The sequence below is a fragment of the Bombus pyrosoma genome, linkage group LG9, assembly GCF_014825855.1.
Source record: "Bombus pyrosoma isolate SC7728 linkage group LG9, ASM1482585v1, whole genome shotgun sequence".
Lineage (NCBI taxonomy): Eukaryota > Metazoa > Arthropoda > Insecta > Hymenoptera > Apidae > Bombus > Bombus pyrosoma.
The window spans coordinates 13,039,951-13,055,746 of NC_057778.1; the positions used below are offsets into that span (position 1 = coordinate 13,039,951).

At 40.1% G+C, this 15,796-nt stretch overlaps 2 protein-coding genes across 2 annotated transcripts; both read left to right on the plus strand.

Annotated features, from left to right (window-relative positions):
- Positions 1–2,956: 2,956 nt before the first annotated feature.
- On the plus strand, positions 2,957–10,282 carry LOC122570645. Its single transcript, XM_043733223.1, has 4 exons — positions 2,957–3,121; positions 4,529–4,707; positions 8,845–8,961; positions 10,174–10,282. Exons 1-4 carry the CDS (start codon positions 2,957–2,959, stop codon positions 10,280–10,282), a joined length of 570 nt encoding a protein of 189 aa, XP_043589158.1.
- Positions 10,283–14,346: 4,064 nt separating this feature from the next.
- On the plus strand, positions 14,347–15,796 carry LOC122570613. Its single transcript, XM_043733154.1, has 4 exons — positions 14,347–14,639; positions 15,200–15,393; positions 15,470–15,580; positions 15,658–15,796. The coding sequence occupies exons 1-4, from the start codon at positions 14,472–14,474 to the stop codon at positions 15,794–15,796; spliced, it is 612 nt and encodes a 203-aa protein (XP_043589089.1). The 5' UTR covers positions 14,347–14,471.

Sequence of the window (15,796 nt, forward strand, 5' to 3'; positions counted from 1 at the left end):
TATATTCTGCTCTTGCTTTTTATCAGAGGATCCTCTATGTTCTCTCACAAAAACCTCTCAAGAAAATTGGACCAAGAACGTCATTCTATGAACCTGTTGTAGAAACTCATTTTTAAAAATTAAAGATTGTTCGCGAGGAAATTAAACTTTGATGATTTGTAACAAAGGAATGAAAATGAGATTCGTCGCTTCGTTAATAGAAAGATCGTTTTTCAAGTTATTCTTAAAATACAAATTCGCAAAGTATAGCACAGTGGACGTACGTAGTGATGTGTGTACTAAATAGTAAAACGCACAATACTGTTGATATATCTTTTGCAAAAGTCAGGTCCCAACGTGGTACCATATGTGACGTGAGTGGATTTTAATCGAACAATGATTGCTACACATGGAATGTTACTGACAATGAAGACAAAAGCATAAGCACTATTGCGTGTTACTAATGTACTCAATCGCGTGCACACACAGACACACACACACACACACACAAGTGAAATGTAAGTATTCTCAACATCTTTTAATAGACAATTTAAAATAGTCTTCCGGCTTCACAGAAAGATAATAAATGTAAGTTGTAATTATGTCTTGCTACAAATTGAGTAAAGTATGCCAATAGTCATGAACGGTATTGTATATTAAATGACAATAAAAACAATTACCTATCTCTATATGTGAGTATAATCTATTCAATGTCAATAATTTCTCTCATTTTCTATGCTGGTTTATCATTTTCCCTGTTTATAAAATTCCTATCGTGACAAGTTCCATTATTTTTTAACCACTATCCAAAAAGAAATCGCAATGCTTATAGAACGACCTAATTTAGATTGGTTTTACGAGGGTGTTAAAAGGAGATTACTACAATTATGAAAAAAACGCTAATCAAACTGGCAAAGTCCGAGTAATTCGCGACAACTCAGAACGATACACGGTAATACTACGGCAAACCTTGATGCTCTGTCGAAAGGAGCGAGAGGAAGAATTATATCGCGGTCATAAACAAATTCGCAATTTCGTACAGCTTGAACGGTGGCCGGTTCCAATTATATTTTTGGCCAGCGGTTCCAGTGTGAAATTTCACAATTTCCTAGGTCGAAAAGAGGGACGCCAATGCCCATCGTTCTAATTACTTAGCGGGCTCGCGGAACGATGATCTGGCGTGATCTTTCCTTTATTTCTATTAATCCCTCCTGGCCGTGGATCATATCGCGTAATTCATTTTCGCCTGCCAGTAGCCGCGCGACGCCACGCCACGCAGAACGGACAAGCTCTTTGCTCGTTGCACTAGGTGCGCTATTTATGCGGACGATATCGGCGAAAATCCATTTACGTTATTCATTCAACGCGCCTGCTTTTGTGCGCCGATGTCGATTAATATTTAACGGCCACGCTTTTTAATATTTCGCTTCTCGTAATCTATGTCGAAAATATGGATTACGCGAGCCTTTTCAGCGTGGGAATCCTCCTCCTTGCCTATTCGGGTTCTATAGTCCGCTGCCGTAATTAAAGGAAAGCAAGAAAGACAAGGGATGTAAGAGCGATGGAAGGGATGGATAGAAAGGGTGTGGTTCGTTCAGGGTTTCTTAATCAACTGATCAGTAATGATACGTAATAGCAATCTAAATGTTTTTCTCTAAACATAAATTTATTGTGCTAAAAGGAAACAGAATAGAGAAAGAACGAGGTAATCGAAAATAATCGGCGATTACTTGTATCATATGTTTATAAATTACTAGTGGATCTTATTGAGATATATGTAATTTTGTGTGCTACGGCGGATCAGCCGCGTAGTAGTGTTGCACATATATGTGCGCGACTACGTGTGTGAGTATGTATGTGAGTATGCGCGTGCGCAGCGTCTCGAAGAAGAAAAGAATGTCACTGTTCCGTGCGTATGGTAAAAGTGAGAACAGAAGAGCGCTAAAACACGTGTAAAGGGTATCCATGAATATCTTGTAAATCATATCTTAAATAAATACAAAACTATTTTATTATCATTTGTACACGTAATGAAAGTGTTTCTATATATTTATTTCGGCGATTACGATCCACAACTCTCAACAAATCTTAACCAAATTACTTATAATAAATAGCGTCTATTATTTATATTTAATATACACATTCCGTTATGGGAATGTTAAAAAGGTGTATCCGTAGAAGAAGATAGGTAACATACGATTTTTAAGAATGCGTTCTTCGACGTGTATTCCTTTGCAACAAATTGCAGATTTCGACAAGCGCGTAAGAAGCTGGAAAATTCGCAAATCTTGACAACCAATTGTTTATAGTTTTCATTTTTTTTACATTAAATTTATCATTGGATTATGGAAATTAATCATTGGATTAGTAACCAATGATTAAAGACGATACACATGGGAAAGTTAATAATACACTTCGTATCGTACTGTTCTTTTCGAAACATTCGAGCAAGTTCGCTGTAAATCTTGCGAGTGAAGTTTCGGGTACGAAGATTCGGTGGAACTTTCAACAAGTTGACACTTTTTCGAGATTAATCTTCCGTTAAGTAGATCTTCCCAGAGAGCCACCGTATCCCAACAAAGTAATTTATCTGCGAGAGATTGAAAAACGTAGTTTAGGGACAGAATCTCTTCTACGGTTAGTTGTCCCATAGTCCTCTCCGAGATACAATATCGTTGGAACACAGTTCCTTAAATGCACTAGTCCATGTCGCGCCGTAAAAAGTATATTCAGGGCTAGTTAAAATCGAGCACGATCGTACTGCTACATTTTAACGACTAATTTAAGGCGATTTAACGATGCCGCCTTAAACTGTCCCGCTAAACGACCGAAGAACGGTCTAATCACCATTACCTGTCATTATATCACCCGGCATTTCGAGTCACTTAACGTCTTCTTCGAAGCAAGGAACACGTTCACCGATTTCTCTTGCGTTGACCGAAGCAATTGCGCACTGTTTAACGAACCACCAAACACTATGTGTCTCTTGTTTTTTATACTCTGCATCGAACTTTTGTATTCTAACGCCTTAGTCTCTGGCGAGTGGACGAAGGGAGAGGAAATGAGGAACAAAAGCGTTGGAAGGTCGAAGAGAGAGTTCGAGGGCGAGTACCTGGTGTTTCCGGAAGGCAGCAATATTCAAGTGAGTCTACTTCTTGATGAAACTTCCTGACTATCCTAGAACATCGTTGCTTCCCTTTAATAACATCGTGGAAAACTCGGTTATAACGTTACATCCTGTGAATCACGCATACACGTCCGTTCTTGGCCGCATCTTAACTGGATAAGTTGCCGGAAGTTGCGCTGTAAACGATGCTCTGATAATTTCTAATAAGCGGCCTGGCCTGAAGCTGGCTGCGTTTCGGCCGTGAGTCCTTTAGCTTCGTGTGTTCGGAACGTTCCCATGGAAAATTCAAGCGCTAAAAGGAGCTGAAAGCAGCTTCTCCTTGGAGCGTCGGTAATTGGGTGAGATAAATTGTTGATAGGAGCGGAAATTCGAATGCGGGCTAACGTTTAACAATCAATAAAGCGTCGGTGTGACACGGTGAACTTTGACACAGTGGACCATCTTCCTCCACACTTTGCCGTTTCATTGCATGCATCTTTCCTCGCCGATAAAACTTCATTGCTTCCCATTCATCGGAGTACTCGAACCACATTTTATCGACGAACGAACCACTTCTTTCCATTTACCAATTGCTGTCGGCATCTTCTCACTCCAGAAATTACATCCACGTCTCATCCTCTACTTGACCACAGGCGTGTTTCTCCATTTCATCTTAAACAACTTGGCAAATTTCGAGCTGGGTGTTGCATCTAACATCCCAAGAATGCCCGTTTCTGCCCACAACGTTTGCCCGTATCTAGACATACAGTGTGTCTTTATATGTCAGCGAAATTGCTAAAACGTACTTTGAATCAAATAGATGGAAAAAGTTTATACGAATCCGTGATATATTACAGAATAAAGGAGATCTTTTAAGACATAAAAGAGTCTTCTTTTCAATTCAAATTCTTGTTCTTTTGTCATTAAGATTACTTACTTTTTTGATATTAAATTCGAAAAACACATACCTTCAACACTTTTGACATTTAAAATGTATAATTTATAATATATCAAATATATCTAATGGCACACTCGAGTCTTTCCACATTAGATTAGATAGTAAAAGAATTAAAATATAGTTATTACGATTTCAAATTTCACGTAGTCATGTGAATAATAACTGACACTTAAGACAGTAATAATTTCGTTAGGAAAGAAAGCAAGAAAAGTTTAAAGCTATGAAACCAAAAATCACATTCTATAAAATGTATACGGTGGATATGGCTCCTTCCAAGCTTTGTAACTCCGTAGTAAGCCATTTTCAAATACAAGTTCATATAAATCTTTTTCGTCCGTTCATTCTACACAATATGTTGCATTAATCTCACACCAACCTCTGTAAAGACATTTCGTAAATCCGCAAAGAAATCATCAAATAAGACTTGCACGTATCTCTCGAAAGAAATCATTCAATGACCGATGTCAAATGATGATTGTGCGCAGTTGGTGTATTGCATGACCATCACTACCTACGCGAAGCCTGAGGGAATGTTCAACATCGGATTGACGGCTGGCCAGGCATGGGAGTTGCCCTCGAAGAGCACGCTGTCGAACACGTTCGGGGATTACCATCGTCGAAGCAGAAGGCAACTGTACCGTAAGATGGAGCTTCTTTTGGGAAGGTAAGTGGCGGGAGAAAAGGAGAAGGAAGAAAAAAGAATTTCTTCCGTTTTTTGTCTACCCGTCTGTCTTTCCAGCCTGACGAGGCTTTCTCGAGCCCTTTGCACGCTTCGCCGCTCGATTTTCGTGCGATGAAGAATTCCAGACAAGTTTGTCGGTCGTTCCATGCAGTCCGCTCGAACGATTCCTGAATCCACGAAGGGATCAAAGAGTTATATTTACGAAACTGTTTGCTGGCTTTTGCAACGTGCATCTGCGCCGCTTTACCAATTTTCTTGCTGGCTTCTGGAAACGTGTTTTTCCTTTACAATTTTTTAATGAGTTTGCTCGCGGAAATTTTTCCACTCGAAAATATCGATCTGAAAATTTCGAGGTTCTGTGGTTAATGGAAAATGTAGTCGCGAATTTCTTCTAATCGATTATTTGACGAGAATTTTTTAAGAGCTCTTTTGTCAGTTTTCTGCAAATCGGAAAGATCGCATTGGAGAAAAGTTTGTTGGTTAACAAAATACTCGCGATCTTTTTTCTTTAATGGATTCTTTGACAATAGTTTTTTTTAGATTTTGTTCCTGATGACTTTTCCCAATCGAAAGGTTTAGATTTGGGAAATTTTTAGCCTTCCTGCTAAACGAAGAATATATACGCGAGTTCCTGTTCGAGAATCCCATAAGGGGGATGATTGTTTCGATGTAAATCACCCATTGTTAACGCACTGTTCTGAAATAGCTTCAACTTCTTTTCACTGATAACAGAGCGACAAGGAAAGCTCTTAACGAAGTTGGTCGATGTAGATTCGATGCGCTTTTACGCTCGCCGCGGTCACTTAGATAGCAATTTGGATATCGTGGCACTCTTCCAGAACCTGGTGCCGCCCTATGAAATTAAATCCTCGGCTATACAAGATTGTGAAGGATATCGAAAACGCGATTAAATCGGTCGCGATCTTCAAAGGGGATACTGGCAAAGGGCCCCATGCATTTACAATTAACCCGATCATCTAGAACGATGCTAGTCACTTTTCTATTTTATCAGCGAACACGGCGATACATAAATTTATTTGACGATACAATATTTATCGTAGCGTATTATATTTTAAATATTGTGAAAGAAATTTTAATGCAGCCAACTTATACGTAGAATGATAAAAAAGCAATGTATCATCAAAGTTTATATAAAATATAATTATTATATTACCTGTTCATTAAAATTTCTCATAAAAGAATTCGAACCTTTGATCACGCTGTTTGTTACGATTTGAAACTTCTAGATGTGAGCTCTATCGAATAGAAATCAGAATTGGGCATTATTCAAATGAAATATTTAAAAATTAATTATTTATTTCTGACCTGATATTTTTTATTTACACTATTCGCCTGTTAATATTCATCTCCATTAATCTGCAGGTAATTTCCATGTGAACTGCCCATGGAAATCGGTTTTACTTGCTTTGGCATTGTTTTGCCCCTACGAAAGGCAAGTCTTTCTTGCAGCGGCGTTCGAAGGGCTCGCGTCATTGTTCCTTTCCCCAGAGGGCCTGTTCGTTGTAGGCCCTGGTTAAAGGGGCGTTCTGGATGCAAAACAATTCCGCGGTCTCGAATTTTTACTGTCGATAGAGCCGGCCTTCTCCACAGCCACTTGTCCGATTCTCGCCGGATAATCGCGAAAAACGACAACGGGAAGCGAGGGAGGGTTAAGTGGCCGGCTCTCGAGCCAGGTGCTCTTTTTCCTCTCTCCTCGTCGTCAACAAACGTTGACCCACGAAAATGGCGAAAGGCGATCGCGAAACGTCAACCGATGCAACCTTCTCTGCTTTTCAGCTGGCTCAAAGCTCTCTATTTCCCTTTTTACGTCTCCCTTTCTCTTTCTCTTATTCCACCTCGACTACCGTTTCAGCTCTTTGGACGCGTCCAGAAGAAGCTGACGGACGGAACAAAGCACGGCGCTGCCAAACTGAGCTTTCGCCGTTCGTTTCTCTGTCGATGGAACGGAGGGAAAAGAGAAAGAGAGCGAGAGTGGTGAAAGAGCCGTAGGTTTTTGGCGGACGGTCCGCGATTGTGCGGTTCTGAATCGCGTTAACGATAAAGCGGCTCCTTTCTTCGTGGTTCGAGCCTTAGCTTGGAATTTCGACCGGCGAACGAACGAACGAGGCATCAGAGAACGTGGCTCGCTTTGTTTCCCCGCGAATAATGCTGCCTTAGACGTGTGATTGTGCACGAAACCTTAAGAAGTCGATTGAGCTGGAACTCGAGGGTCGATCAGCCGAACCAAAAGCTGCCGCTGATCCATTCGCCAATTGTTTCGATGTTTAGAATCCACGTGAAAATCTTCGAGTCATAAATGCCACGCGATTCCATTATTTATCCAAGAGCATCGCTTTTGTATCTTAAACCTTTCATTCCTGTTAGAGTTCGACGTTAGTCTAGATTTATGGCAAGAGACTATTTTCGAGACACAGATTTAGTTTTTCAATCATCTGGCTGTCGATATTCAAACGTTACGTGACTTGATACTGTCTACGTCCTAAGTTGAAACGCTTTTCAGTTTTCTTCGGTTCTGAAACCCATTACCTGGCATTTCAAAACCGAAGGAAGCTAAAGTATCATATCATATTCTTTACGCGATGCTTGATTATTTCTCGTTTAATCTAAACTAAAATAGATAAATTAGAAATTAAAATTAAGAAATGCTTAGTCATTAGAACTTCGTATATTTCAACAGATTTACAAAAATTTAAATAAATATCATTTTGAAGCAACTTGTACCGGTAAGCGAATCGAGTGCTGAAAACATATCCGATAGCGTTCCGGTGTTGACAAACGCCGGAGATTTCTCCGGATAAGCGAAAGAGGTGCATTACGCGGAAGCGTAACTGGAAAGAAGGCGTTATCGATCGATTAAAACAACCGTTCGACGCAACGGCGAGTCGTCGCGCGGTCGGGCATCGCGTGTTGCTTGCATAAATATCTTCGATTGCCCGATATTGGTAACCATTTGTCTAGTTGGTGTATCGGGTTCGGCGCGACGCCGACAAATGGTAGTCAAGATTAATTTTTATATTTATGCTCGTTTCATTTACTGCCTGCCGCGTTTCCAAATCGATTTCTCGTTCGTTCGCCTCGTTACCGGCTCCCAACGTTTTGCCCCTAGAGACAATAAATACGCGTGGTGAATCGGTAAACTGTCACAGGAAATGCTGTTCCAGCGTCGTTGAAAATTATTTTCCCGACACGTTTATCCTACCCTTGATCGTGCAAGATGCTACGTGGCAACGAATTTTCTGATCGCAAGGACAGCGTAGATATTCAGTTGCACTTGATCGCTGTTCCATTGTTCTCGAAGCTGGATGCTGCTAACCAGATGCACATGGTAGCTTCAAGCAAGTTTCTCTCGAAGGTAATGCGAGCGAACGACAACATCGACTGCATTAATTTTAATAGCAACCTCGGTGTTTCAAATATGCCGTGCGACGATTACAGAAGAGATCTCGATGTCTCTGGCAAAGATTATGGTTTACGGTCAGAGGTACAGGGTGATACAAAATTAACACGGTCACTGAACTTCGATACTCGATGGGGATCAGAAACGGCATCCTTCGAAAGTTTCATTCGGTAATTTTTTTGCAGTTTCCGCGAAACATTTTGTACGTATATTTCCATTTGTATCACAAAACATTGACAGATGCTCAACTAAAAAATAAATATCTTACATCGATTGATATCACAGTTGCCTCCAAAATCCTCCAAACTTGAGTCACCTGACACAGCTCGACTTTATCTCGAGATTCGCAGCAGGTTGCAACGCACAGCGTGGCGAGTGTACAGCATCGGATTATCCGAATCTTAATAGGAAGGTCGTGGTGCTTTATGTATAATCGGCAGTATTTACTCGCGGGGAAAACGGTGGCAAGGGCGAGGTTAGCTGGAAAGGGCGGAGAGAGAACGGTTGTAAACGTTCGCTGGTTTACACCGAGCCACTTCGTGCTCGGCCAGTATCAAGGCACGATGGTATTATTGCGAACTTAATGAATAGACCGCCGACTCACGGACAGCCAAGCGACGATAACGAGCCTGATAATGATAAACGATCCGTGTGTCCCTTTAACCACCCTCTAACCATCCTCTCTTGTTCTATCGTGCAAGCCAAGGCAAAGATGGAAAGGCCTGCGTCCTGAAGGCAATCTGCAACGCCTCTAGAAGGAGTCGGAGTGAGATCGGGAATGGCCATTTCCTCGCAGAGATCATGCACGCTGTGTTTTCGTGAGTATATTTTAACGTTTAAGTTAATAAGCAATTTGGATTTCGTCGGTCTCCTTAATGAAGCAGATAAAACGTAGATCGCTTAAATACATTCGTTGTAACGCCGAGAGGATCGATCAGTCTGTCGTCGATCGAAGATGGAAGATCACACGGGGCGAAGTGCGATCGACGGAGGAAGATTGATCGAAATAACATCGAATAGCAAAGAGATGACGGACCGAATGGAAAACGCTGATTAATCAAACGTTGATCGGCGTGAGGGAAAGTGAAAACGTCGAGAAGGTGATGACTAGAGTGAGCACTGGTGAATGGTTAAACGATGATTAGCGAAAAGATTGATTAAGGAGGAATATCGAGAAGCCGGTAAATAGCGGAAGACGAAGAAAATGAGATGCGTTGATTAATCGTGGATTGATCGATGAAGAAAACACCGAGTGGACAAACTGAACGGAATATAATTTTTCTTAACCATACTCGGCTTGAAGAAAATAAAGGAAAAAGAGGACGTACACGAAGTGATAAAAGATGGAAAGAAGTTAACGAAGATACGAGGGAAAGGAGGTGACGGATGCATTCGCTATCAAAGTGTCATCGTGTTCACGTCTTTCGTGAAGTTATCCTGAAGAAGCAGCTCGAAGCTGGCAGCATGACGGTCGCGTTACACTTTTTCGATAACACGTTGAATTTATTCATGACATCCGGTGTGACGTTTAACGTCGTCATCGGACCGGCTGCATCTAGGAAAAGTTCGAAAGCCCGCCGAGGCTCGCGCAATTCCTTTCCACAACTTTTCCCGTCGTTCCGTTTTAATAATCGTTATGAAGTTTCCGGCGCGGCAAAAATCCGCGAGCTCTTGCACGGCCCCGAGGCCAGCCAGCTTGTTGTTCTATCCGGAAAAAGGCTAGTTCGTGGTGTTGCTTCTGATAATTACCAAGGTGGTGCGAAATGTTCGAACTTCCCTAGATATTTCCGGGTCGTTTCGATTAGTTTCAAATTTCACTGAGCTAAAAGGCGAGCCATAAAAAGGCTAATCTTTTAGACTTTTACGATCCGGTGTCTTTTTCGACTTTTCGTTCTCGTGCAACTTCTCCTTCGGATGATTACGCGAATACTTTGTAGATTATTTACTCATCAAGATATACTCTTCCCTCCCTTTCATAATTACTCTCGCTCGCGCTGCACCGATAATTCAGCGAAGTTTCCTCGTTTCAGGTTACCAGCGAGCTACGACGACACTGATTCAATGACCGAGTACGAGAGAGCTTACTTCCTAAAAGAGAATTGCAACGAAGCGCAGCGGAGATGTCCGGATGTGTTCTAAGAGAGAACGAAATCCTTCTTCTTAATTTACCAAATAACCATGCCGAGGCTATGGTGTCCGAAGAGGTTGCTCGAAGACACTCGAGTTACATTTAATTACGTATACCGCCCAATGGCCGTAACTTGTGCACTGGCTATTTGATTAACGTCGAGAGCTTGCAAGTGAAACTAATCACAGTGCCATTATAATATTTTCATCTGTTTATAAGTAATGCGAATATATGGAAATTATACATCGACAATAGTGTTTGTTAGAAATCTAATGAAACTTTGCTTCGTTCATCAAATACAAATTCTATCACGAAGATGTAGGGTATACGTTGCACCGTTCTTGTGTCACAAGCCTTTTTGAAATAATATTCTTGTTTACAATCGTTTACATTTTCAAGTCTTGTAAAATATTGCTTATGAAACGAGAAATCAGATCTCATTCCAACTACTATGCTCTACAGAATGACCAGTGAATTTGACTGGTACTGGTATAAGTAGCCATGATACAAAATTACTTACATTTTAGAATGAATAAAACGAGATTAAAGTTTTTATTTTAATACCTTTAGCTATTCCTGCAAAAGTCATTACATCATTGCGGAGAAAAAATATAACATGAAGTGGGAATTTTAAAATAAAGCTGTCAAATCAGTCATTTTGACTGGCGTGGTAGTTCTAGTGTTAAGACTTAAACGATAAAATAGCTGATAATTTGTTCTCTTTATTATGTTATATAATTTATTATATAATTTAATTGTAGTATTTATTATTTAACTATATTATATAATCAAAATAACAAAATTTCGTACAAGCTAAACACATGGTTATTAACACATGCGATATATTAACATTACGATGAGTATTTTTACAATTTTGAAGTCAACGAAGAAATATGGATATATGTATAAAAAATATTTTCAAATATTTTCAAAAACCAAATAAAAGTATAAATTCGGTTACATGTTTATCATCGATTGACTGTACTGAAAAAAAAAAATAGGAATTATAATTTATGTTTCTTTCTCTGTAGTCTTCGTTTGGTGAAAACGAATACTTACATCTAACTACAACAAAGTTACTCAAGTTCTTTTCGAACATCGAACCACAAAACATCGATAATTAATACGGTAAGTCGCCGAAGACGATGCGAGTCGTGGGTATTCATTGAGTAAATGGTTATCGGCGGATTCATTAGTCCTACGACAACACCGCGCGTAAGCTGGAATAATACCGTGCCGTGTGCTCGAGCGCGTATCCTTCCGGGGATTGAGGGCTGGTGCATGGTTTCGGTATTTTGCTTACATGTACGCGTATCTCGCGTTCGACCTCAAGCGCTGTGTGTTTGCACGCGCACACATCCGCCATAACGCAATTCTCATCCTTTGAGAACGGTAACCGAGGCTTACGTTCCTATCACGCATCATTAACCCTTTTACTGCTACGGCTCACAATATGATACATTATACATGCGAAAAATGCCAAAATGAAAAAGTTTAAAATTGATTCATTGAAAGAAACCGATCTTCACAGATCTGGTCGGTACATCGTTGTTTAGCGATCTCGCAAAGCGAGCAACAGGATCCACGGAAATTTGATTAATCGCGCGTGTGCTTACGTACGCATTTAATGGCGTTAAATAACCGGTTGTTTAATATGTATGTTTAACCCACTGTACGTACCTATGTGTGTATCACACCCAAAGCGTACCAATTTTTCTATTAGGTTGTCCGGAAAGTGTCTTTCTTTTACAGACATATGTTTTACACATCTTTATACAAACATGAAACTTAATCTGTCGAACGTTGTGATCTTTAGTTTGATAGAACCAAATGGATCATACGTAATTCGATAAAATAATATAAAACGGAAAATGTTTTGCATCCATTATTTCCTTATAAAACGAAAGAAACTTCTCGGACGACCTAATACATTAAATTAAATTAAATGTTTCTGTGTATACATATTTGAATAGTAGGTTTCACTGAAATTTCGATTCAGGTAGTTCACAATTGGAACAAAAGGTTTTTAAGTCTTTGTCATTTAACGTTTGAAGTGAACAAATTTAAGAATGATCATTAATGGAACTCTTAAATCAGTGAAAAACGACTACGGCGTATAAGACAATGCTGGAACATTTTCATTGAAAATTTGTAAAATACCGTCGCAGAAAAACTAGCGAGTGTTTCGGCTTACAGGTCTTCTCGTGTGATAGAAGGATCAGCTAGAATCTGTGGTCATAAATTGGACGCGTATCCATAACTCTTATCTTAGAAAAACAATAGTATTCGGTTTCAGAATTGCGGCAATTGCCGATCTTCCTCGTGCCATTTTTCCACCGAATCTTCGATCGATCTTACTGTATTTTCCCTAAATTGCGTTCCATTATTGTAGAAATTTGTTCACCGAAATAGCTAAAGTATAAAGTGAAGTACTTTACGTATAGTTTAATCGAATCAAACGTTCGCAGTATCATAAGGCAGTTTTCCATCCATAGCCAGCTTACGCGTTTTCCAGTTCACCGCGGAAGAATTTCAAATTGACATTCTCGACTGTTGCGAAGAATTCCCCAAGGGGTAGGTGGATCTCCATCCCCATAGCTTGTGTCGTGCTAGATCAGGCTATTCCGAAATTTCGCAAATCTCCGAAAATATATTCAACGACGACGTTTTCGCGTTACCCAATCTTCAAGATATCCTGATCACTTCCTATGGTTTCCGTTTATGAGGTAATTTCACTTTCGGGCCTTCTAGTCTCTATTGTCCCTTTCTTTTCTTTTTCTTTCCACCGGAGAGTTCCACGACGAGTGATTTATCCGACGTCCGAGACGATCTGATTTTCCCGCCTTCTGTCTACCCAGTGACTCCTAATTAGACGAGTCGCTGCATTTTAAACGAGCAAGGGGAATCTCCGAAATTACAGTCAGCCTATATTTCCGCGAATAAATGAATGGCCGATGCCTAAACGGGCCAACGTCTTTTATGCGAGAGGTTGTAATTATGAACGAACGTTCCGCTCCTGTTAATTACTTGACTATTTTGGATGCATGAGCCAGCTATATTGTTTCCATTGTTGATTATGCCAGGATAATCTTGTTATTATAACAATAACATGGCAACCATGGTTGTTACACAATTCAGTACATCCTCTTGGTGTTTGAATAAGTAATAATTAATATTAATAATAGTCGGTAATGTTATATACGTTCTATTATTATAAATTATAGGAACAAAGAAAACGGAAGATACTGTAAGAAAGTGTGAAGCTTTCCAAGTAATCTGAAGGGTCGTTCGTTTCCTCTTACACACTGTGTGAAGAGAAAGCGACAAATACTTGAGGGTGCCATGAATTAGGTGCTCCACGGCTCTGCGTCGCATCGTGGACCGAGGAGATCGACTGTTTTGCGGCTACGAACAGGACTTGCTCGGATGTTTTTACGTTAATCTCACACGCCTTAGGTAACAGAGTTCCTTATTACGAAATGTATCTATCGTCTACGAAATATACGAATCTCCTAAAAGAGTACCTCGTAATATTTTATATTTAACCCCCGTTTCCAATTATTTTCCATCTAATCGTATTTCCATAACGCTGAAAAATATCTCAAGTTTGAATAAAATATGAAAAAGTCTCTCATTTCAATTCTATGTTATAAACGTTTTCTGAAAATATAAGAAGTTTCTTTTGTTTGCTGAAATGAGAATAAGATTGAAATCTATGAATCCACAACTTTAACATAATTATAATTATAATTAGTTTTACGATATATACGAAGATGCTGATGTTGATTTTACATTTTGCCAATATTTATCCTGATCCGAAAGGAAAGGAGTAAAAGGAGTCGACGAATTATCTTCACGCAACTTCAAAATCTTGTTATTCGCTATATTGGAATGAACCGATCTATACGACGATCGAGAAGTTGGAAAAAGTTCACGGTCCACGGCAAAGACAAACCGGAATCACGTAACAAGAGACAACGAGCCAAATCTGCTAACTGGAACTTCAAACAAACGTAGTCAGCGCGAGGCGTATTCGCAGCGTGGCGAAGCAATAGTCGGGCGACGCGTACGCAGGTCGACGTAACCGTGAAGGATGTTGCTGGCTTTTCTGAAAAACTTGCTCCTCCTGTTCCTCCCGGGAGAGGTCTGAGAGCTCGTTCACCATCGTGAAACGCTGATTTCAGCCCGTGATTCGAAGAAATGAGGGCCCCGTGGCTGCTGCTGATTCTCGCTAGGATCCTCGAGATGGTCCTCGGGGACCACGTGTGTCACCGTAATCACACCGACATCAGCATTCCCGATCAAAGATCATCGGAGATTCTGTCCAGACGAAGGCGACTCACTTTTCCAATGGGCAGCACATTTGTGGTAAGTATTGGCTATTTCGTTTCGGTCATTTAGGGCTGGTCAAGGAGCGCGTTTGCTACGGAATACGAAATGAGTCCCTCGGACTACATGGACCTCTGGTGGAAAATATATCTTTCTCCACGGAGTATGAAAGAATGGTGAAGTGGTCACTTTTACAGATCGTTTGTGATTTATTCTTGAAACGAACATCATAGATATAAATCCCTGTTTATAAATTACTGCACACTTACTCACTTTAACTCTTTCAACTTGGCAAGCATTTTATTATTTCCTTACAACAACTCAGTATTTAAATATTGACTTTAAGGCGAGAAAATTGACTTTATCTACGTTTTCTTGATTAGGAAGTATTGGCAAGAAGTATGAGAATAAAAATGTACGCTTGTATAATTTATACGTGGATGTATTACCTAATAATTAGTAATTTAGATTTTGTGTTCTAAAGCGTAATATCATTCGATCCTGGAGAAAGGATCATCAATTATATTATACAACAAACATTCAACTGTACCAAATATTCAGTATATTGTACTAAGTGTATTTATATTCTTATCGTTTAGCTGACGCTGTCCATATTGCAACCGATTCAAATTAAACTACCCAGCAACTGGAATCTCGATTTCGAGTTCGATGTAATTTGGCCGATACCGCAGCAAGAGAATTTCCGGAAAAAATATCACAAGAAGAGGCCGTGGATGGTGAAACGACGTCATCGTCGCGAATTGTACGGCACTTTTGAGACCGCGTTGAATAGGTATGTTTTGCGTACATTCGCATTCGATGGCGCGTCTTTTGTTTTCATTTTGAAGCACCAGAGCAACTTGTTTCAGTCGGAACCTACCAGGAAAACAGTGCATTCTCAGGACGATTTGCGAGGCAAAAACGCTGTTGAGTCCACGAGGAGTGTCATTTGTGGAAGACGTTATTCGATTGATATTAAGGTACAGTTTGGGTAAAATGTTGTATGAAATAGGCTTCGTTAGAATTTACCAGAATATATGTTCCTCTTTCTTTTCAGCAACGTTGAACGTGTGAAGGAAGTGGATTCCTACGACGTTGCTTACAGAACAAAGATGCCATGTGACGTTATTTATCCTTGTCCATTTTCTCTCTTGAAGCTGTTACTCTTTAACTTGTACTCCGACGATCTAGGTTAA

Coding starts and splice junctions, on each gene's coding strand:
- LOC122570645 (XM_043733223.1), top strand. CDS start 2,957: ATGTGTCTCTTGTTTTTTATACTCTGCATCGAACTTTTGTATTCTAAC. Junction 3,122..4,528: donor CGGAAGGCAGCAATATTCAA/GTGAGTCTACTT, acceptor GATTGTGCGCAG/TTGGTGTATTGCATGACCAT. Junction 4,708..8,844: donor ATGGAGCTTCTTTTGGGAAG/GTAAGTGGCGGG, acceptor CTATCGTGCAAG/CCAAGGCAAAGATGGAAAGG.
- LOC122570613 (XM_043733154.1), top strand. CDS start 14,472: ATGAGGGCCCCGTGGCTGCTGCTGATTCTCGCTAGGATCCTCGAGATG. Junction 15,394..15,469: donor TTTGAGACCGCGTTGAATAG/GTATGTTTTGCG, acceptor AACTTGTTTCAG/TCGGAACCTACCAGGAAAAC. Junction 15,581..15,657: donor GTTATTCGATTGATATTAAG/GTACAGTTTGGG, acceptor CTTTCTTTTCAG/CAACGTTGAACGTGTGAAGG.